At 43.9% G+C, this 23,774-nt stretch overlaps 1 protein-coding gene across 1 annotated transcript in view; it reads right to left on the reverse strand.

Moving 5' to 3' along the window:
- LOC115107751 (exostosin-1-like) overlaps positions 1 to 23,774 on the reverse strand; it is a 306,697-nt gene that overhangs the window by 16,524 nt on the left and 266,399 nt on the right. The window contains exons 5-8 of the mRNA XM_029631363.2: positions 18,659 to 18,778; positions 16,149 to 16,281; positions 10,532 to 10,650; positions 9,947 to 10,042 (exon numbers count right to left, since the gene is read on the reverse strand). Coding sequence (XP_029487223.1) covers positions 9,947 to 10,042; positions 10,532 to 10,650; positions 16,149 to 16,281; positions 18,659 to 18,778 — 468 coding nt within the window. The remainder of the gene's footprint in view (positions 1 to 9,946; positions 10,043 to 10,531; positions 10,651 to 16,148; positions 16,282 to 18,658; positions 18,779 to 23,774) is intronic.

Consider the following 23,774-nt stretch of genomic DNA (forward strand, 5'->3'; position numbering starts at 1 on the left):
AGGTAACCTAGAAAATCGCTCTAGACTACACAATTATCTTTGATACAGAGACGGCTATGTAGCTAGCTATGTAGCTAGCTACGATCAAACAAATCAAACCGTTGTACTGTAATAAAATGAAATGAAAATGTGATACTACTTGTGGAGCGAGGCGGAATGCGACCGGGTTGTTGAGTTCTATTCGGTAGACGTTGGCTAGCTGTTGGCTAGCTAGCAGCGTCTCCTGCAGACCGAAGTGCGGATGCGATGGCCTTGAGATAGAAGCTGTTGTTCAGTTTCTCGGTCCCAGCTTTGATGCACCTCTACTGACCTCACCTTCTGGATGGTAGCGGTGTGAACAGGCAGTGGATTGGGTGGGTGATGTCCTTAATGATCTTTTTGGCCTTCCTGTGACATCTGGTGCTGTAGGTGTCGTGGAGTGCAGGTAGTTTTCCTCTGGTGATGTGTTGAGCAGACCGCACCAACCTCTGGAGAGCCTTGCGGTCGAGGGCGGTACAGTTGCCGTACCAGGCTGTGATACAGCCCGACAGGATGCTCTCGATTGTGCATCTGTAAAAGTCTGTTAGGGTTTTGGGTGACAAGCCAAATTTCTTCAGCCTCCTGAGGTTGAAGAGGCGCTGTTGCGACTTCTTTACCACACTGTCTGTGTGAGTGGACCATTTCAATTTGTCTGTGATATGTATGCCGAGGAACTTCAAGCTTTCCACCTCCACTGCTGTCCCTTCAATGTGGATAGGGGGGTGCTCCCTCTGCTGTTTCCTGAAGTCCATGATCATCTCCTTTGTTTCGTTGATGTTGAGTGAGAGGTTGTTTTCCTGACACCACACTCTGAGTGCCCTCACCTCCTCCATGTAGGCTGTCTTGTCATTGTTGGTAATCAAGTCCACTACTGTTGTGTCGTCTACAAACCTGATGATTGAGTTGGAGGCGTGCATGGCCACGCAGTCACGGGTGAACAGGGAGTACAGGAGGGGGCTGAGCACGCACCTTTGTGGGGCCCCAGTGTTGAGGGTCAGCGAAGTGGAGATACTGTTTCCTACTTTCACCACCTGGGGGCGGCCCATCAGAAAGTTCAGTACCCAATTGCACAGGGCGGGGTTGAGACCCAGGTCCTCCAGCTTGATGATGAGCTTGGAGGGTACTCTGGTGTTGAATGCTGAGCTGTAGTCAATTAACAGCATTCTTTCATAGGTATTCCTTTTGTCCAGATGGGATAGGGCAGTGTGCAGTGTGATGGCGATTGCGTCATCTGTGGGTGGTATGCAAACTGAAGTGGATCTAGGGTGGCCAGTAAGGTGGAGGTGATATGATCCTTGACTAGTTTTAATGCTGGTAACCTGTTGTATAAAAGCAATACACTTGAGTCAATGTGTTATGACATTTTTATCATGGCTGTGGCGGTCTATTCCACTCTGCTTGCCTCGTGGCTATGACCACGTCACAGCCATGATAAAAATGTCATAACACATGGCCTCATGTATTATTGCTTAAGTTATGTATATTTAGTCTCGCAGTCTCCTGGGCTTGGGGGCTTGATTGAATAAGACCAGTTTAAAACACTTGGGCTGCAGCGGTAACCCTCATGGGACTGTAAATACATTTTACACAAGAAATGCATATTTTAATGATAATTCTCCTACCACAGCTTTAGGGATCAGTGCCTTCTGTATTAACTATCGATCTGCCGGCCAGGCTAATATGATGTGGATGACCTAATCCATTACCCTAAATGCAGGCTTTATAGAGCTGCCTGTAATTATGCATATTTAGAGGATTTTAATTATTTAAGGGTATTTATATAAACGAGGAGAAGGGGACTCCAGCTTTAATAGCTCCATGTATGTTCATAGACAAAGTTATTCCGTGAAATTCAAATTAATCCGTTGCTATTACTCGCTAACTATTACTCGGATATCCAAGGGCGAAGATATTTTTTCAAAATAGAAATGAATAGCAAATATCACAATGTGAAATGAGTATGCAGTGTGCCTCTTTAGTTGAGAATAGTTTCATCAAACAGTGCCAAATTTGAAAATATTCTACATGACATGGATTCCTTTAATCTCAATAAACTCGAATGTCTATCAGCCTGCCAGCGACGCTGTCTGAATTTCACAGTTTTTTCAGCGTAAAGCCTGGAGGATACTCACTAAAGCACTCTCACTGGTGTGTATGAAACATAACTCCCTCAGTAGAGGTAAAAATGATCAACACACTCTTCACAACATTAAGTGGTATTCGTTTAGCTTGCAGTGCACCTTGCCTTACTGTATTAATGGTCTGCATTGACGATTAGCATACTCTCTGTATAATGTTCAATGAATTGCTCTAATTTCCCCATATAGGTATGTTCTGATGGTTACACACTGCTCTGGTTATCAGGCTACCCAGCTGTTGTTGTTGTTGTTGTATCGCTCACCCCTCTTCACCCGCAGCTCTCCCATCAGGTCTGTATATACTCTGGAGCTCAGATTCCAATACACATCTTTAGGGACTGTTTGTCCTTCAGTCTGCCCATCTCTCTCTCTCTCTCTCTCTCTCGCTCTCTCCTCCTCCCTGTGTCTGTCTCCCTCCGCCTCCTCTGTCGCAGAGCCCACCGTCTTTGCCCCCCCAGGGCTGCTTTAACTAGTCTCATGGAGACAGTGGCACAGGGTTTTGATCTGTCACTGTCCTTTCCTTCCTTTCTCTCCCTGGTCAGTGTTAATGGGTTTTTCCTCTAGGCAGATATACAGGGACGTAGCACTGAGTCACCTGGTGAAAATGTGGCATCACCCTTATCTCCATTGACTCGTGTTTCTTCAAGGCCAATCTTTAGAGGCTTGCCAATGCTTTTCTTTACGGGTTAATCATATTTGATGCTTGATACATTCATAGTCAAAGTTCAAAGTTCAGCAGAGAAAATGATTTCAATGGCTCAAGTGTCGTTTCCAAGATACATTTTTGTCAAAGTCCATCTCTGTACATAATTCATAGTATCATAGTGGGGTAAACATACACTTCATGAAACTGCATGAAGTTGTAATTTTGAACAGCTTGTTCAGATATTAAATATTCATATTATTTACAGTGACTGTCAACTAAAATTGCATTATGTTTGATAAAGATGCCACATAAGCAGAACTCAACTCTAAAGTAATGACTCAGCTAAATATTAAGCCACAAATCAAGTGTCTGTCGTTTGTTATTTGCTACCTGTGGCCCTTACTCCTTAGCCTTTTGACCTCTCTCTCACAAATCAAATCAAATTTTATTTCTCACATGGCCGAATACAACAACCTTACTGTGAAATGCTATCAAGCTGTCTAGCCTGCCTTAGGAGACTGAGGATGGAGGATGTTTTATTGTCACAAACACCGGATAGGTGCAGTGAAATGTGTTGTTTTACAAGGTCAGCCATAGTAGCACCGCGCCACTGGAGCAAATTTGGGTTAAGTGCCTTGCTCAAGGGCACAGCTCGGGTAGTCGAACCAGCGACATTTCACTAGGCTACCTGCAGTCCTGTGGGAGCGTGTGTTCTGACCTCACTGCATATGGATCCTTCGACACCTACCCCAAGGGCAGAGGGAGCCCCAGACACGCCATGTAGTACAGCCCAGGGATAACCTCAACCTGCCCAGTGGCCCAAGAACCCTGACTGGCCCACAGAAACCCAGCTCCTTTGTGAACTTCCTTTACCATTGCTGTTTACACAGACTCTGTTCGGAGTTTAAGGGAATGTGAAGTGAGATATTTCAGCTGAACTCAGATAATTTGTATCATGCAGGTATGCTTTTTTAATTTTTTATTTGTATTGTTTTGCTTCAAAGTGCAATCATGTCTCATTATTCCTCAATGTAACGGTCGTCGTAGGTGGAAGGAGAGGATCAAGGTGCAGCGTGGTAAGTGTTCATGTTGTAAATTTAATCAAAAACTGAACACTAAACAAAATAACAATGACAGCGAATGAAACAGTTCTGTCAGGTGATACACACAAAACAGAAAACAACTACCCACAAGTCAAGGGCGAAACCAGGCTGCCTAAGTATGGTTCTCAATCAGAGACAACGATTGACAGCTGCCTCTGATTGGGAACCATACCAGGCCAAACACATAGAAATACAAACAGAACAAAACATAGAATACCCACCCACATCACACCCTGACCAAACTAAAAATAGAAACATACAAAGCAATCTATGGTCAGGGCGTGACACTCAATTGTAGTATACAAATTGATTTGATTGCAGGTTTGGCGATAAGGATATTGTGAATCCAAGTTGTGAATGAAAACTGACCCCTAGAATGGCCTAATCACCATGCAGACTGGATTTAGTGGGGGACTACTTGAACTCTGCCCTGTAACATTTAACACATAAAGTATAGCCTGAATGAATGGACTGAATTGATTCTGAGGATCAACTCATGAATTGAAAACTCAGGGTGCCAAGCAGGGAATTATTATTGAAAGTAACAATTAATTAAGGTGACAGAATTGTTCAGGGACAACAAATGACACCCTGAGTGACCATAGATCACCTCGTATACATGGTGAGACAAATGACCGCCCTGAGGAGAAAATGGTAGAGTGCTCCAAAGCATTTGACTAACCCAATTACTATGCTTTGCAAGAGATCAAATATCTAACGCTTTGAAAGACTCACTTTATTTAATTTATCTGTTCTTATTAACCACGTTCCCTTCTGATGAGACATCTTGTTATCCAGGCTGTATATGAATTATCAGTTGATGAAAATGGCTATCAGACAAGGATGGGGAGCTGGAGGTGCTAATGAGACAGTGAGCCCTTCTTGAGTCGTCGCATCGCAGGACAGGAACACACTCAGCCAGCCAGCCACCCACACACAGCTGTGGAGATGCTACTGTGGAGATCTCGCATGTACTCCGACGCACACAATCACACACACCCCACAAGTCAGTGAAGGGCTTAGCTCCAAGCCATCAGGCTTGGGAGTGAGTGGCAGGTCTGTCGAGAGCAAGGATAGTGATCTAATGGCAGCTGGCTATAAAGTGATCCATGGCACGAATGCGGGCCAACTTAATTAGCCTTCAAATGGAAACGAAAATTGAAGGAACAAGATGAGGGGACCTATTTTTAGATGTGTTACTTTCCTGAGGACACAAACATGGAGGAAAATCGATAATATAACATGCTGGATTTTGATCAAATGCTGCTGGTGACCTCTACTCAGGGCTGATTAGTTCAGTCCATTGAAATACAAAAATGATATATTACGACGGAGGGGAGAGGGACTGTGGTTCATTAAGACCCTTTCACAGCAGCCAGTGTTTTCCCTTGTCTATCACACAATGCATTCATGCAACAGCATGAAATAATGCCCCTGCTTTTCATACAAGCTTGCTAAAAAGGAAAATAGTGTAAACACAATGGAAAGTATATGAGCGAAAACACAATAAATGGGGTCTAGGTTACAGTGTAATTTCAATGAGCCTAAATAAATAGGTGACATGTATTAGGCAGTAGGAAAACACTGCTTAAATGTTTCAACTGAATGCCGCCCTTGAGGGGAGATAAACTATTTAGGACACCAGATAATAAGAGCCTCTTTAGATATTCTGTCCCCCTGACAAACATACAATTACTTTGCTTTTTTCACAGATGATATGAGGGACAACAAAAGCTGCACAATTGCAGAACACGGAACACATCCACCATTAGCCTTTCCTCAGTCTCTTGGCAGTGCTCTGATTCAGTGTGATGTGAACGTTTGATTCGCTGGTTTCAACACATTGAAACTCTTATTGTTTGGGGAGAGAGCTGTGGAGAATTTACTACTCTGGAGCAGCTGTCTTGTTAGGCTAGAATACTCAAAGAGTATTAAAAGCTTTTAGAAAAGCTGTTTATTGTTATAATGGGAACACATTTTTTCCATTGCCGTGTTTACCACATGAGAACAAACAGTATCAATTAAGGGATCTGCCATTGGGTTTTAGGGTCCTGCTCCTGCCTCAGTGGGGCGGCATGGAGTACTGGCCTCGTGTTAGGACAACAGCTGGGCTGCTGCGGGTTATGGAAAAACTGAGAATTGTGTGTCTGTGTGTGTGTTGTGAGAGAGAGAGCGTGGGGGGTGGGGGGGTTGACTGAATTCTGTGGTAAGCAGCAAGCATGACACTGCTGATTGGAATTTCACTTTGGCTTTGAGTAGGAGATATTTATGAAGCCAGCAATTAAAGGGATAGTTCACCCAAATTGCAAAAGGACACATTGGTTTCCAAGCAGTCTGTAGACAATGTATGACAGCAATCCATGCTTTGGTTTTGTTTCCATGGCTAACGTTTTAGCATTTGTGATACAAATCCCATTTTATGTCATGGGACTGACTTTCGCATTTTTTGCTCATCATGTTCAAATCATCTATAAGTGACTGTTGATCTTCACAATCAATTTGAGATACCTTCGATTGATTTGGACATGATGCATGAACAATTCTAATATCAGTCATATGACTTGAATGGTATTTGTGCCACAAACGCTAAATGTTAGCATTTGGAAACAGTGCCAGGGAAACTAAAGAATGGATTACTGTCATACCTTGTCCATAGACTGCTTACTGGGTAAGGAAATCATGGAAAGTGTGTAATTTGGGTGAACGCTCTCTTTAAGTGAATGGAACGCTCCAAATAACACAATCGGAGTGATTATTTGGACTCAATGAAGGGTTGGATGAATTCATACTGTCAGCGCAATAGCGTTTCATCAGAATAGTTCGATTGAAACCACATTACTGTGTTTAAGAAGCTTGCATTCAGTTAGAGCATTTGTCCTGTTTGGAAGTATGATGTCTGGTGTACTAACTCCTATTGTTTTAAAAGCTCATAAGAACATCACTGCAAAGTGGTACCTTTAGCACTACTAAAATGATTCAGCTGAGGCTTGGCACAGTAATGGCATTGTGATGGACTGGTGTTTTATCCAGAGTGCGCCTGGAACAGTCCTGGAAGCAGTCTCAAGCTGCTTCATGGCTCAACAGTCAGGGTAAACTAAGCTCAGATTCCAGGAGACAGACTTGCACTGAGTCAGGGCCAGTTCCAAAAAGGACAAATTAAAGAAAAGCTTGAAAGGATTTTATTAGAAATGTACGACTGCATTTTATCTCCCCTGACTTTAAAGTGGAACTGACAGAGTTGTTGCAACATGAAAACGTATTCAAATCTGTTCATATACACCCCAGGAAGAATTTGACAGATTATATATTGTATTTTTTAAAACATTTTCTGACAAGCGGGCACTTCGATATGGTGATTTTCACATTTTCATAAATTCTTAGAATGTTTGGCATTTGTGATAATTGGAAAGCATTATAGAGTGGGAAAGCGGCCGTGCGTTTGGACAATTAATAGACACTGCAGTAAATAAAACCGAATAAATACATCTGTCTCGTCAGGGACCAGAGTCTACGCAAAGCGGTGAGCCATAGCCAATCAGAGCTACAGTAGGCCTTTATGCAAATAAGCAATTTGCCACACGGGCTTGTCATCATTCACTTTGAACTGGACTGTGTGTTTACAGGCTATAGCAACAGTGCGACTTTAGATCATTAGAACGCATTTGCCAAAAGCCACAAAATACACCTGAATGGATTTTTGCAAATATGTAAATACCACGGGAGCCCTTTTACATTCGGTAACTTTACAGTCCTATTGATTTAATTTAATGTATTTATTTCACCTTTATTTAACCTGGTAAGCGAGTTGAGAACAAGTTCTCATTTACAACTCCGACCTGGCCAAGATAAAGCAAAGCAGTGCGACACAAACAACAACACAGAGTTACACATGGAATAAACAAGCATACAGTCAATAACACAATAGAAAAAAGGAAAGTCTATATACAGTGTGTGCAAATGGCTTGAGGAGGTAAGGCAATAAATAGGCCATAGTAGCGAAGTAGTTACAATTGAGCAAATTATCACTGGAGTGATAGATGAGGAGATGATGATGTGCAAGTAGAGATACTGGTGTGCAAAAGAGCAGAAAAATAAATAAAAAAATATGGGGATGAGGTAGGTAGATTGGGTGGGCTATTTACAGATGGTTATATACAGCTGCAGCGATCGGTTAGCTGCTCAGATAGCTGATGTTTAAAGTTAGTGAGGGAAATATAAGTCTCCAGCTTCAGCGATTTTTGCAATTCGTTCCAGTCATTGGCAGCAGAGAACTGGAAGGAAAGGCGGCCAAAGGATGTGTTGGCTTTGGGGATGGCCAGTGAAATATACCTGCTAGACCGCGTGCTACGGGTGGGTGTTGTTATCGTGACCAGTGAGCTGAGATAAGGCGGAGCTTTACCTAACATCGACTTATAGATAACCTGGAGCCAGTGGGTCTGGCGACGAATATGTAGCGAGGGCCAGCCGACTAGAGCATACAGGTCGCAGTGGTGGGTGTTATAAGGGGCTTTGGTAACAAAACTGATGTCACTGTGATAGACTGCATCCAGTTTGCTGAGTAGAGTACCTTTCGGAAGCTATTTTGTAAATTATTGGTAGGATAGTCAGTTTTACGAGGGTATGTTTGGAGGCTTTGTTGCGAAATAGGAAGCCGATTCTAGATTTAATTTTGATGAAACCACCATGAAAGTTATGCACATCCCTCAGTTATGCACATCAACAACATTTTTTTCTTTTACCTTATTTTCAATGATAGCCTAGGAACAGTGGGTTAACTGCCTGTTCAGGGGCAGAACGACAAATTTGTATCTTGTCAGCTCAGGGATATGAACATGCAACCTTTCGGTTGCATGTCCAACGCTCTAACCACTAGGCTACCCTGCCGCTAGCTAGAGTGAGATGAGCTAAAATCTAATGAGGGAAAATTAGATAAACCCTCTCCCCCCTTTTTCAACTAGTTGACCGTCAGAATTGCACTGATAAACGATGGGGAATTAGTAGCCTGCTTGTCCTTTTGCAGCTTGCCTGCCATTGCAGGCTGGTCCCAACCCACATTTTTACAAATGAATGGGAATTTGCCTGCCTGCCTGCCCACCCATTTGATCAATGCCAAAAACATTTGATTGACAACTAGCTCAGGTTGCGTTCATAAATTGCCTCAGAGTGCTGTCAGATTATCTGTTCATAAATTCAGAGCGTTTTGCAGTCAGTCACCCAAGCTAACTGGCTAAAGTTGGCTAGCTTGCTAGCTACTTCCAGACACAAATGAGAGAACACCTCTGACCATTTTACTCGCCCTATCAGAGCTGGTTAGGCTGTTACCATGTTATCTAGAGCGTTCGTAACTATCTTACTTTTTTTGCCTACGTTTACTGACACTAGTCGTATTCAGCGGGTGTCATAAATTCATCAGTTATTTTGCGCTCTGGCACACTCAGACGAGAGTGCTCTGAAATGGTAGTAGATAGCCACATTGAATTTATGAACGCAAGAGATATGCTACGTGGATAATAGTCGTTCTATTACAGCATAGAAATTCATATTTTTTGCTAGCTAGCCAAATGACATCTGCCTCTAGCTGTAGCCACCGAAAAACAACATGACACCCTCCCAGCAACTAGCTAGCCAGCCAACGTTAGGCTCAGTGTTTTTACCTTGCAAAATAAATAGCTACATAAATAGATACGCTAGCCTATTAGCCACGTTATGACTGACTTGTGATCATTGTCCTTGCTGATTTGATTGTATTGACATTCCCAGCCTTAGTTAAATTTGTCTTGGGTTTTTTCAAAAACTTGGGTTTTTGAAAAAAACTGAAACTGAAACAGTGCATCCTGAATGGGTGGAGGCAGCAAACAATGTACCAGGCCAGTTGTGATTTACAACCTGATAGCAATATTTTTTGAACGTCAAATAAATATATTGGTGTCAGTTCTCCTCAACAGCCATGCTCATTCCCTCAATGATTAAGACTCAATAAAACACATTAAAATCGACAAAACATGTAATCTTAACACCCGCATAACTAGGAAATCTCATACCTTTCTCTCTCCCTCAATGACAGTGATAGGCACGGTGGTGGAGGGCCACTTGCTCTTCGGAGGTAAAGGCTTGTCACAATTCCACAGCACAATTATCTGCAAACAAAACAATTAAATAAAATCTTAATTCAAAAGAGCATAGACCCCGTACATATAGCCATTGTTTTTTTAGCAGCGGATATATATAGCGAAAATAAGTCTGTCCATTATAAACTGGGTGGTTCGAGCCCTGAATGCTAATTGGCTGAAAGCTGTGGTATATCAGACCATATACCATGGGTATGACATAACATTTCCTTTTACTCTTCTAATTACGAGCTTATAATTTGCAATAAAGCACCTCAGGGGTTTGTGTGATATGGCCAATATACCACGGCTAAGGGCTATATCCAGGTATCCTAAGAACAGCCCTTACCCGTGGTGTAAATATAGCATGGGGAGACATGACATGCCGTATAGCTATAAAGCTTTATGCTATATCCCATAAGATAAACTTCCATTGACTTCGAGTTACAGTATAAAAATGAATGGTCTGCATCCCTGCTGTTTCGCCTTAGCTCACGGGTCATAGGTCTGAGCTCTCACCTGTGCACAGAACTTGGATTTGGCAACAGCGATGACGAGCTTGACTATGGGCTGCAGCTGAGATTGGAGAGGAGTCACGGCCTGGATAACAGCAGTGAACTCCTGGGACGGGATCTTACCTGCAACCACACAGAGAGACATAAACCTTAACACAAACCTTCAACGCACACCTTAATACACACCTTCAGACACAACTTAACATACGCACCTCAAGACATTAACCTTTCTGACACACACCTTCAGAAGGGACAGACTGGACTCTCCATTCCATCCACCTCATCAAGCATAAATGGACACCCAGTGCACTTACAGCATCCCTATCAATCTCTCTGACACAGGGCTGTGGACTCTCTGACCTCTCTGGTGTACTGGGCTCTATTTATGGATTTACCCTGATGCTATGTGGTGCCTCTAGAAGACCTATTTTGGACCCTGATCACCAAACGATGCCTTCTTGATGTGGGACGTGATAGCAAACTTGTGCTGGCTGTTTGTATGTGTCCATTTGATGAGCATAGCATTTACCTGAATAGGTTTGTTCTTTGCAGACATTGTTACATAAGCAAAGAAATCTGTAGAAAATCTATGCCGATCATCTTCAAAGGAGGATTCAGTATTGCATTAGGACCACACGAGTCCCATTGAGCGACGTACAATTGGCCCGGAGTCGTCCGGGTTATTAGGGGAGGGTTTGACCGGGGTAGATCGTTATTGTAAAATAAGAATTTGTTCTTAAATAACTTGCCTAGTTAAATATATAAAAAAATATTATAATTATTATCCGGTCATCAAAATCCCATAAGCCTTAAACTATTTTACTCTGGCAACACTTTTGTAGAAGAAATGTTTCCTCCGGGAAACACCACAGTCATTTCTGGCAGCAATTTTAAGTGCACTTCAAACAAACGTTCGAATCAAACATTAAACTGCAAATGTACCAAGCAGAACTGGCAAAAACATTTTGTTCAAATGACTTTCATTGAAATAACTGTGATCAAAGTAATTTCTTCAACTGTTGTTAAGACAGGGGAAACATATTTTCAATTTCAACAAGGTATGTTAAGCATTGATCCAACATTACTGTTCCTTTTAGAACACACCAACAGCTGTCGCAGAGTAGGCTGTTAGTCCCACATTTGTAAAAAAAGAGCCTTGTATAATGGCCCCTCTTATCTTGAGAGTCTGCCCTTTGCAGGATACCTTACTGTAGGCCTAGTGAAGCGGGGTGTCATGTTGGTTATTAGCCTTTATGCTTGTTACTGGCCTTAGCAAAGGAGCTCTAGAACTTGTCATTAGAAAGGTTCAGTGTGATCTGAAACACGCTCAGAAACTAGACCTCATTAATATTGACAGAACGAAGTCAAACTGTACTATGGTAATAGAAGAAGAAAAAATCCCACTGATTGCAATGAACCGTGCCGGGGAAGTGAAGAGGTGGGGTGACGAGGGCAAGTGTTACCGCTTTTTCACACGAGGTGGTGGTAAACAAATCACTCTTCTTCTAGCAACATCCTGGAGATAGTCCTTCTGTACACTGTCGAATCGGCATTACACAATGGGAGAAGCCTGTGTGGAACTGCATATGTAGCGGTCGGATAATTCACATCATTTTGTGTACCTTGCCAATCTAATCCGAGGATTTAGACAATATATCATTTCCTCATGTGAAAAGCTATAGATTGAGATTTATTGACAGCTCAAACAATATTCAAAAAATGCACTCAAATGGCGATGAGAATTGGGTCGGGTGACTGTGGAAAACAAGCAGAGTTTCAACAGGGAACATTCAAACATTCTAAAGTGTCTACAGTAAATGGACCTTCTCATTCTTATCCACTGCTTTGGCATCTCTTCATACATTCCCAGTAGCTTTAAACACAGACAAAAGAGGATTGTGAAGCACATTATAGGAGGTACCAAAGGAGCTGTACTCTCTACTAAACAAGTTGGAAATCCATTTTGTGATTTTGAGGCGGTATACCCAGTCATCAAGACCCCCCAGAAATGGAGCCCAATATCGCCATCGTTCCTTCTTTTCCACTTCTCAGAGGAGCAGATATGATTCGGGACAGATGCTGTCATAATAACAAAATATTGTAACATCAACTTGAAATTGACAGAGACAAATAAAAGCTTAAAAACAGTCAATTAAAGTCAGTAGAATTGAAATAGGCCTACAATGCAAAGGAAAAAACGAAAAACATTGGCTGCTATCAGAATTATGGAAAGTGAGACAATGCCTGTGTTTTACCGGCATTGACAACGTTATTCCTTCAGTACCGGCAAAAACGTATAACTGTCGAAGCATAAAGCAAACTGCCCATTCCTCCTGTACACAACTCCTCAGAGAAAGACAAGCATCTATCTGAGTTATGGCTTCATCCCAGTGCTCCTCGCAGGACTGCGACAGCAGCACAGTTCATAGTGCACAGCTCCAAGGTGCTCAATACACAAGACACTGACTGCTCTGCTGCAGCTCTAGGCTTTATGCTTTTCACTGTTCCATTTCAGTGACAACTAATCACTGACTAGGGAGGACTTGACCCTTGGCAGTTAATGGGACTGCAGATAGGATATGGGATAACATATACCAGCTTGCAAGGTTACATACAAGACAATTTCCGTTGTAAAATGCATTGTTTGGTCCCCAAACATGACTTTATGTCTGTGGTTGGCAAGCATGAGCAACATTTTCTCAGAGGGTATTAATACGTAGCACTGGGGGTATATAAAATAGCATGGAGGAAAAGTTGAAGAGAGCACATTGCCGGAGAGGAGGTCTGATTCCTTATGTTTGTGTGTCAACAGTTCCCATGCATAGAAGTTATACAGACACATAATAGCAGGTTATCACCAGGCTGCAACTCACCCAGAGAGGAGTCTGTTATACAGATACATAATAGCAGGTTATCACCAGGCTGCAACTCACCCAGAGAGGAGTCTGTTACACAGACACATAATAGCAGGTTATCACCAGGCTGCAACTCACCCAGAGAGGAGTCTGTTATACAGACACATAATAGCAGGTTATCACCAGGCTGCAACTCACCCAGAGAGGAGTCTGTTACACAGACACATAATAGCAGGTTATCACCAGGCTGCAACTCACCCAGAGAGGAGTCTGTTACACAGACACATAATAGCAGGTTATCACCAGGCTGCAACTCACCCAGAGAGGAGTCTGTTATACAGATACATAATAGCAGGTTATCACCAGGCTCCAACTCACCCAGAGAGAAGTCTGTTACACAGACACATAATAGCAGGTTATCACCAGGCTCCAACTCACCCAGAGAGGAGTCTGTTACACAGACACATAATAGCAGGTTATCACCAGGCTCCAACTCACCCAGAGAGGAGTAGTAGAAGGGGAACACTGCAGCGCCCGTGGAGAACTGAGGCAGAACGTACAGTCCACCAGGCTTCAACTCACCCAGAGAGGAGTAGTAGAAGGGGAACACTGTAGCGCCCGTGGAGAACTGAGGCAGAACGTACAGTCCACCAGGCTTCAACTCACCCAGAGAGGAGTAGTAGAAGGGGAACACTGCAGCGCCCGTGGAGAACTGAGGCAGAACGTACAGTCCACCAGGCTCCAACTCACCCAGAGAGGAGTAGTAGAAGGGGAACACTGCAGCGCCCGTGGAGAACTGAGGCAGAACGTACAGTCCACCAGGCTCCAACTCACCCAGAGAGGAGTAGTAGAAGGGGAACACTGCAGCGCCCGTGGAGAACTGAGGCAGAACGTACAGTCCACCAGGCTCCAACTCACCCAGAGAGGAGTAGTAGAAGGGGAACACTGCAGCGCCCGTGGAGAACTGAGGCAGAACGTACAGTCCACTAGGCTCCAACTCACCCAGAGAGGAGTAGTAGAAGGGGAACACTGCAGCGCCCGTGGAGAACTGAGGCAGAACGTACAGTCCACCAGGCTCCAACTTACCCAGAGAGGAGTAGTAGAATGGGAACACTGCAGTGTCCGTGGAGAACTGAGGCAGAACGTACAGTCCACCAGGCTCCAGCTCACCCAGAGAGGAGTAGTAGAAGGGGAACACTGCAGCGCCCGTGGAGAACTGAGGCAGAACGAACAGTCCACCAGGCTCCAACTCACCCAGAGAGGAGTAGTAGAAGGGGAACACTGCAGCGCCCGTGGAGAACTGAGGCAGAACGTACAGTCCACCAGGCTCCAACTCACCCAGAGAGGAGTAGTAGAAGGGGAACACTGCAGCGCCCGTGGAGAACTGAGGCAGAACGTACAGTCCACCAGGCTCCAACTCACCCAGAGAGGAGTAGTAGAAGGGGAACACTGCAGCGCCCGTGGAGAACTGAGGCAGAACGTACAGTCCACCAGGCTTCAACTCACCCAGAGAGGAGTAGTAGAAGGGGAACACTGTAGCGCCCGTGGAGAACTGAGGCAGAACGTACAGTCCACCAGGCTTCAACTCACCCAGAGAGGAGTAGTAGAAGGGGAACACTGCAGCGCCCGTGGAGAACTGAGGCAGAACGTACAGTCCACCAGGCTCCAACTCACCCAGAGAGGAGTAGTAGAAGGGGAACACTGCAGCGCCCGTGGAGAACTGAGGCAGAACGTACAGTCCACCAGGCTCCAACTCACCCAGAGAGGAGTAGTAGAAGGGGAACACTGCAGCGCCCGTGGAGAACTGAGGCAGAACGTACAGTCCACCAGGCTCCAACTCACCCAGAGAGGAGTAGTAGAAGGGGAACACTGCAGCGCCCGTGGAGAACTGAGGCAGAACGTACAGTCCACCAGGCTCCAACTCACCCAGAGAGGAGTAGTAGAAGGGGAACACTGCAGCGCCCGTGGAGAACTGAGGCAGAACGTACAGTCCACCAGGCTCCAACTCACCCAGAGAGGAGTAGTAGAAGGGGAACACTGCAGTGTCCGTGGAGAACTGAGGCAGAACGTACAGTCCACCAGGCTCCAACTCACCCAGAGAGGAGTAGTAGAAGGGGAACACTGCAGCGCCCGTGGAGAACTGAGGCAGAACGTACAGTCCACCAGGCTCCAACTCACCCAGAGAGGAGTAGTAGAAGGGGAACACTGCAGCATCCGTGGAGAACTGAGGCAGAACGTACAGTCCACCAGGCTCCAACTCACCCAGAGAGGAGTAGTAGAAGGGGAACACTGCAGCGCCCGTGGAGAACTGAGGCAGAACGTACAGTCCACCAGGCTCCAACTCACCCAGAGAGGAGTAGTAGAAGGGGAACACTGCAGCGCCCGTGGAGAACTGAGGCAGAACGTACAGTCCACCAGGCTCCAACTCACCCAGAGAGGAGTAGTAGAAGGGGAACACTGCAGCGCCCGTGGAGAACTGAGGCAGAACGTACAGTCCACCAGGCTCCAACTCACCCAGAGAGGAGTAGTAGAAGGGGAACACTGCAGCGCCCGTGGAGAACTGAGGCAGAACGTACAGTCCACCAGGCTCCAACTCACCCAGAGAGGAGTAGTAGAAGGGGAACATTGCAGCGCCCGTGGAGAACTGAGGCAGAATGTACAGTCCACCAGGCTCCAACTCACCCAGAGAGGAGTAGTAGAAGGGGAACACTGTAGCGCCCGTGGAGAACTGAGGCAGAACGTACAGTCCACCAGGCTCCAACTCACCCAGAGAGGAGTAGTAGAAGGGGAACACTGCAGCATCCGTGGAGAACTGAGGCAGAACGTACAGTCCACCAGGCAACGAATTCCACATCAACTTGTTCCTGGATACGTGTGAATTTATTCTGTCTTGGATTATCTGCAGAGAGAAGGAGGAGGAGAGAGAGAGAGGATTAGTACAAAGAAGCTGCTCGCTGTGCAAGAGGCTGGGTCTAATAGACGTGGCCATGTTGTCGAGCAGTGTCTTGCTGATGCAGATAACACCTCACACCCTCAGCTGGGACTGATGCCCACTCACCCAGGTGCAACTGTTACCTTGCATGTTGACTGTGGAGATTGGACCTGTATCTCGTCGTCCCATGTTGCTATATATGATGACTGTCCTACTGACAGTCCATTGAACAGCAATGACCGTAAGGAGTTATTTGCATGCAGTGGTCATGCAGTAAGAGTGATGCACTGATGATGCACAGGATATTTTACATGAAGATGGTCACCTATGTGTCCTGATATTAGTTGAGTCATTGGACACAAAACCAACCTCGCAATCATTAACATTAATGACAGTCATTTCATATCATATCAGCCATCTACTTCTGATTGCTCTTTCCAATAAACCTGCCTCACTGCATGTCCTGAAGTAGAAAGGCCACAGCTCTCCTGCTCTTGGATCCACAGCAAGAGACCTCCATATGGGTCTCCTCACTTACATGCTCTCAGAGCCTGGTGCTTTCCTGGCTGCTTCCTCCGTTTGAACTGTGGGTCCTAATGAGGTTGTGAGAGACGCCTTAACAAGCAACCCCTCAGAGAGACGAGGCGGTAGGTCGACCCCTCCACACTGTTTACTCCCTGCTAGGTGATGAACTTCATTTATGTTGCTCAAGATACAGTACCTCCACAGTAAAAAAAAAAAAAAATTATCTTCTACAGGAGTTGCTACAGTATCATGTGACTGTGTTATATTTGTTCTGCATTGTAGGCAAATGTATCTGAAAACCCTATTGACAGATTCAGGTCAGATTTATCTGGCTATGAGGGAAGCAGTGCGTCTGCCTGTTTGTCCCGCACCTCAAACGGTTACCCTCAGTGTGATTATCATAACAGTTTAGAGTCCATATGCCTGTCCAGTGCCAGCAACACTGAGACGAGATGTGCCTTTTGATCTATATGGAGAATTAGCTGGCACTTATCGACAACCTCACAAAAGCCCTGTGTGTGTGCCACTTGCGGGGCAATTTAGAATGCCTAATTTCCCCCATTTTGTCAGTCGGCAGGTAGCGCCGAGCATTTACCACATCTGCACAACGGTAAATATCCATGGAGATGGGCCTAATTTCTTCCCTGTTGGATTTGGACTAGGCACCTGGTGGTGACGTTCGCCCGGCAACACATAAAACCAACGCTCGGCCCTAATCCAATTCATCACAAAGTGCTGCTGTGGCTCCCTTTGAAGAACCATGGCGGAATGCCTATAATTTATCCTCCTCACTTTCTCTTTTCCCCCACCTCCTCAACCCTCCTTGTCATTATTTCCTTTATGAAGTGGTAAATTGAATGGAAACAAGAAGGGAGTAAAGACAGAGAGTGGAGAAATTAAACACGGACACCCTGAAAATGAAGAAGTGAAATGAAAACCTCATGGACAAAGACATATGGGTAAACAGGTTGGAGTGTCTGTTGAGTGAGTTCTAAATTAGAGCCCACAACACTATCATAACAGAGTAGCTTCTGAATGGGTCAGTGATACAACAATAAGTGAAAGTGTGTTAAAATAAAAACCCATGGAAAAATTCAGACCAAAGTAAAACCCTCAAAATGTTGAGTGAGACAGAGGGGTGAACAGAGAGCCTATGAGAATGTTCTGATGTTACCCTGCTGAACCTTTCCTCTCATACCTGCAGGCCAAAACACCTCATACCGTGGCTTCCTCTCCACACATCAGACCATAAAAAGTGTTTTTCTGATTGTTCCAGGGGAAACGTGACAATTATTTTAACTTTGCTCTTAGAGGACACTATATTTGGGGGTGTGACAACAATAAACAGTAGCAGTATAGCACAAGGGGGAGTTTTGTTTAAGGAACCCCCAGCTACCTGTCGTTGTACTCTAGTCCATGAGAGTCTCTAGACATTTAAGATTCCAGAGGAAACCGTTACACTGCAATCTCTTTTGATCATGGCAGGTCCTGACTGATCTGGGGAAGAGCCTGATGAAAGCCCTTTGTGTCTGTTTCCCCCCAGAGACTGAGACAGAAGATAGAGTATAGTGAAAACACTCCCAAAGTAAGAGCCAGACTGTCAGGAGGAGTAAAAAAACACAAAAAAACTGGGGAAATTAAGAACTTGTTTGGGAAACGCTGTTGTACAGCCACCATCAATTCATCCTGGCCACTTGTGCACATTATAGAAAAGGCTATCCGTTATCCTGGCTGCTGGCTGTCTGGCCCTGCAATCCTCCCAACCCGCTCCCACCCACTCTTGATTTAAATGAACAGTTCTATAAATGGGAGAGCTTACCTCTAATGTAGTTAATACTATTTTTGCTACCGAAGAAAAATAAGCATCCCAAAGGAACTGAGTCTGCTGCCTGAGCGCCAATATTTTGTCATGGTCCACAGATCTGGTAATTGAAGGAACCTGGGGAAAAAAAGGACAGAGTAAAAATTTAAACGAATGTGAGGGAGTGGGGGGGGGAGGGGGCACATGGGTTATTCTCTGGGCAGATGTGATTAGGTGAAATACTCCTTCCCGAGGGAGGCCCATGGACACACTGTCTCCACCTATGAGAGCCATAGCAACACCTCTCTGTAGGATTCGAATGGCCCTTTAGTGGCGATAACTTGAGGGACCAATGACATCGTTAACGATGGTCCTCAATGGTCAAATTACACTGTGATCTATGTGGTAGGCCTTAGAGGACTAATAAGAGGATCAATAGAATTTACTGGCATACCGTTCCAATTGAGGACTATCCCCTCAAGGTGTTGCTACAGCATAGTTCATACTGCTAGAGAGAAACTGAGGTGTTAAAACGTTATGGGCAAGTAAACCAGCCTTGTGTGAGAGAGGTTGAGCCCTTAAGTTAGGGATCATGTCACTCCTATGGCTAAAACACAACACTATCACACCCTACTAACTAACAGATAGCACTACCTCATGTTTCACAGCGCATCACTGTTCTGTACTGTTACTATTCCTCTCGGAGCTCTTCATGAATTATACAAACAAACACAGGAAATACAATTCACAATGTGACACGTGGCAGGAGAGGGGGCAGGAAGACAAATCAGCAGTCACCATGAATGTCACATTTCTAACCCCGAAATCACAAAGACAGCACGCCTTTCCCACCTGAAGCCTGAAAACAATGTCTGTCTGAGCTGTTTGGCAGTGACAGTATCTCTAATTTTAATACACTCAGAGGCAGGGTATACATTAGGCAAATCAAATCCTCCCCCTCCCTCTCTATCTCTCCATCAGTGTTTATGTGTCTCCTCTGTGGGGGAATAAGCTACTCCACATGTTGTGCTGGGTTGTTGTGCATCATTCTTCCACATAATTGAATGTAAAGAGATTCACTTTTTACCAGCAGGAGCAGTAACTTGATTGTTGTATAAAACCAAAACATTGGATGGCCTTAAAAACTCTCCTCCATTCTCATTATGGACCACACACACACACACACACACACACACACACACACACACACACACACACACACACACACACACACACACACACACACACACACAAACACACAGCAGTATGGTGTGGGGGCTGTGCTTTGCTAGTTTACCAACTCTGTAAACAAAGCTGGATATAAGTTATTTTGACACTCATAAGCTTGTTTATGTGTCTGTTTATAAATAGGAGTTTATTTAAAAAGCTTTTAAATCTCTTAACACTCACGATAGCCTACTGTGACTAATGGTAGCGGATTATCTTTACATTAGATATACGTAAACGATCTCAACAGCCATTTATTCACAAGTTTGTGTATAAATTGTAGAAATTTTGCAAAAGTTTCTGAATTGCTTGTAATTCAAGCAGAGGTAGTTGGTTGTTTCCCAGAAACCCCTCATGCGAATCTTTATGAAGTTGTGTCGGAGGAAACACCGTGCACCTGGCAACCTTGTTGGTGCACAATGAGACAAGGATATCCCTACCGGCCATGGATCTTGAAAAGGAATAATTTTGAAAACTTTTTTCCAGTGGATGTAGGCTTTTTTTGCCATGTCCCCGGGGTGTTACTCATCAACTTCCACGAGAAATACGCCTTAAAATATAATATTATTTTATAGTCCTAGGTAAATTCTCTCTCATCAATTACTTTTGTTCATGATTATTGTATTTAATATTTTATTTACGATTTTCTGTGACTCTGATATCACTTTCCAATTTGTTAGTTTGTTATATTTCTCCATTTATGAAAATAACACCTTTCTAAAATGACACCACATTCAGGAAATGTAATAATTTCTTTGGTAGGAAAACAATGGTGCAAAAGTACATAAATATAGACACTCCATTTTATCTATTTTTCCATGTTTCAAGTTGTTAGTCTGTATGTCCCACTCATATATTTCCACCCTGTTAGGCTAAATTGTAGAGAAAATTAACCAAATTTCTAAATGTTAAAATATGTTTGAAAGAGAAGTAAAAATCCTGTTAGAGTGTTGACCCTTTGACTCGCTCAATCTTTCTCACTCACAGAGCTATGGCTAATTTGGGCTCCACATTTCCACCCTTATGCACCTAACAGGTTGGAAAATGCACCTAAGAAAACAAGTGCCTGAGCTTGACCAATATGTTTTTTTCTGAAAGTCAAACATATATTTTTTTCTGATAGAATACTAAAACACAAAAATACTTTTTTTTCTCTCCAAATGTTTTGAGGTCCAAAAGGTACCACAAAGTGCGAGACTTTGCTTGTGTGAGCCACAATGGCTCATAGGAGCAGGAGCCTATCTCTTGTTTCTGTAGTGTGATGTACCTTGTAGCTTGATGTACCAGTACACCAACTGGATAGGACGCTAGTCAATCGCAGGGCCTTACCCCCAATCTATCTCAATCTATCTTGAGTGCCAAGCAGAGACGCATCAGGTCCCATTTTTATAGTCTGGTATGACTCGGCCAAGGATCGAACTGTCCAACCTTCAAATCTCAGGGAAGGGAAACTGAGTTGGTTATGCAAGCCATAGGTATAGCTTTATTGCATATTAAGTTGTTGGAAAATGAGAGGCATGCACAATTAAGCATCACAAATTATTTTATTAAGGTTTTACCTTACTGTATCCATGGTGACCTGTGATAGATACATTGTCCTATAGGTAACAGCTATTCTTGTTCTTAGAATCACTGTTGTTCAACAAACAGGTTACTATCACAGTGTTCAGCTATTGTAGGTTTTCTTGATAATGTTTTCCAACATATGATTGGCAGAACCTCATTATAGAGCAAAAAACACTTCTGTATTGTATAGAACTTCTTATTGAACATGTGACTACTGGTAAGAAAGTGGCACTGTAATTTTTACTGAACAGGTCAAGCAGTTCAGCGACAATGGATGTCTTCCCTCTTCCTCATCAGTACAGTTAGAAATATTAGTAACATCATTGGTGATGATATTCCTTCTCGCTTCCTGTCAGTTATGGAGACAGGTCATCATCCAAAACTGTCTGTGAAAAAGGAGCACAAATTATGCAAAAGGTTTGGCATGGATGAAGACAAAGATTATAAAAGTACAACGTATGAAGTGCACTAGTCACAATTTAATTCACATATCCTGCTGTTTTTTTATTGTTCACAACCATATGTTCCGGTTTAGTGCATGTTGTCATAACCAATCATTCATTCACTCAATTTATCCAAGAGTGGTCTTATTGAGTAGTTCAATGAGGTGTTATAGCAAAGGTAGTGATGACAATGTTCACACTGTTGCCCATTAGGCAAGAAATAAGAACACTGAACTAGACTAACCAATTGTACAAATCCATTGCGCTTAAGTCCATGAAGGGAAATAGCAAAGTGCAGATCAGGGCATGAAGACATCTTTCAGCCATTTTGGTGCCCCTCCAGCCCTTGCTTCCTATGGGAGAACATCCTTACCCGTCTGATGATGATAATAATAATAATAATAAGACTTATACAACTCTTAAAATTGTAAAAATGAAAATGAAAACAAAAAAAAACAGGAGTCAAAACAAAATCAGTCTAAACAAAACCATAAATAAAGAGAGGGGTGGGCTCAAAGAAGGGAAGAGTGTGATGTATCAGTGTATGGGGAAGGGAGGGTTGGGATTTGGATACGAACCCGGTTTAGGATAAGGGGTGGGGTTGGGTTACGATACGAACCCGGTTTAGGATAAGGGGTGGGGTTGGGTTAGGATACGAACCCGGTTTAGGATAAGGGGTGGGGTTGGGTTAGGATACGAACCCGGTTTAGGATAAGGGGTGGGGTTGGGTTAGGATACGAACCCGGTTTAGGATAAGGGGTGGGGTTGGATTTGGATACGAACCCGGTTTAGGATAAGAGGTGGGGTTGGGTTAGGATACGAACCCGGTTTAGGATAAGGGGTGGGGTTGGATTTGGATACGAACCCGGTTTAGGATAAGGGGTGGGGTTGGATTTGGATACGAACCCGGTTTAGGATAAGGGGTGGGGTTGGGTTAGGATACGAACCCGGTTTAGGGTAAGGGGTAGGAAAAGGGTTTTGGTTTAGGTGCTGCTGTGATGGTGGGCAGCTTGGTCAGCATCAACTGGAAGACAGGAGGGGGCAGCGTCTGCTGTACGACTTGCTGGGGTTGCCTGTACACAGCAATGACAGGGTTGGAACACAAAAAAAGATTAGTTGAAAGGCACACTGTCATGTCGGGATCAAATGAGCTAAAAAATAAAAAAGTATTTTCTTCCCAAAAATAACTTTTGTAGCCTTCAAATCAGACAACATGAACTCATAAGAATCAGACTGGTTCCAATCCATATCATAGATCATCTGCTCCCTTACAGATTCTCTGGTATGGTCCCTGTAGCATCCCCAGCTGAAAGAATGGTGAACTCTCAAACTGATGGTTCATGAAAGTTTCATGCGGTACCATTTCCATAAACACCGTAAGAGCTCGTCCTCTTTCCAGCCAGGTGCTAAGTTCGTTGTTTCTTGGGTGCTTGAACAACCTTAACGAAAACGTATTTTCCTTTTCCTCTCTCGTGCCTGTTTCCCATATACCCTTGGCGCGTAAAACAGAGAAGGCAAAAAGCCTGCTTTCAAAATAAAAGTCACACTAAACTGTCAAATATACAGGATAGGATAGAGGATAGAAATTTCCTACAAGAAAATAAAAGTCCAAATATAGAGCAGACGTGATCGGACACTCTTTTTAGGGGTACATTTACACTCCCACTAAATCAGGAGTGATTTGGAACAATGTACATGGTATACACAAATAACAAATGATTTCTGTACTTTAAATGACCTAAGACCAGAAATAGGGTATCAGAAAGGTATGGAATCATAGCACAAACGACTCAAAAGTAGAAGAGATCATGGTTAGATATAGGATGTAAAGAGATTTGGGGGGGCATATATCTTAACCAGTCTCCAGCAACAAGACTAGCTTTTGAACTGGGCGTTCG

The sequence above is a fragment of the Oncorhynchus nerka genome, linkage group LG24 (genome assembly GCF_034236695.1).
Source record: "Oncorhynchus nerka isolate Pitt River linkage group LG24, Oner_Uvic_2.0, whole genome shotgun sequence".
In the NCBI taxonomy this organism is placed as follows: Eukaryota; Metazoa; Chordata; class Actinopteri; order Salmoniformes; family Salmonidae; genus Oncorhynchus; species Oncorhynchus nerka.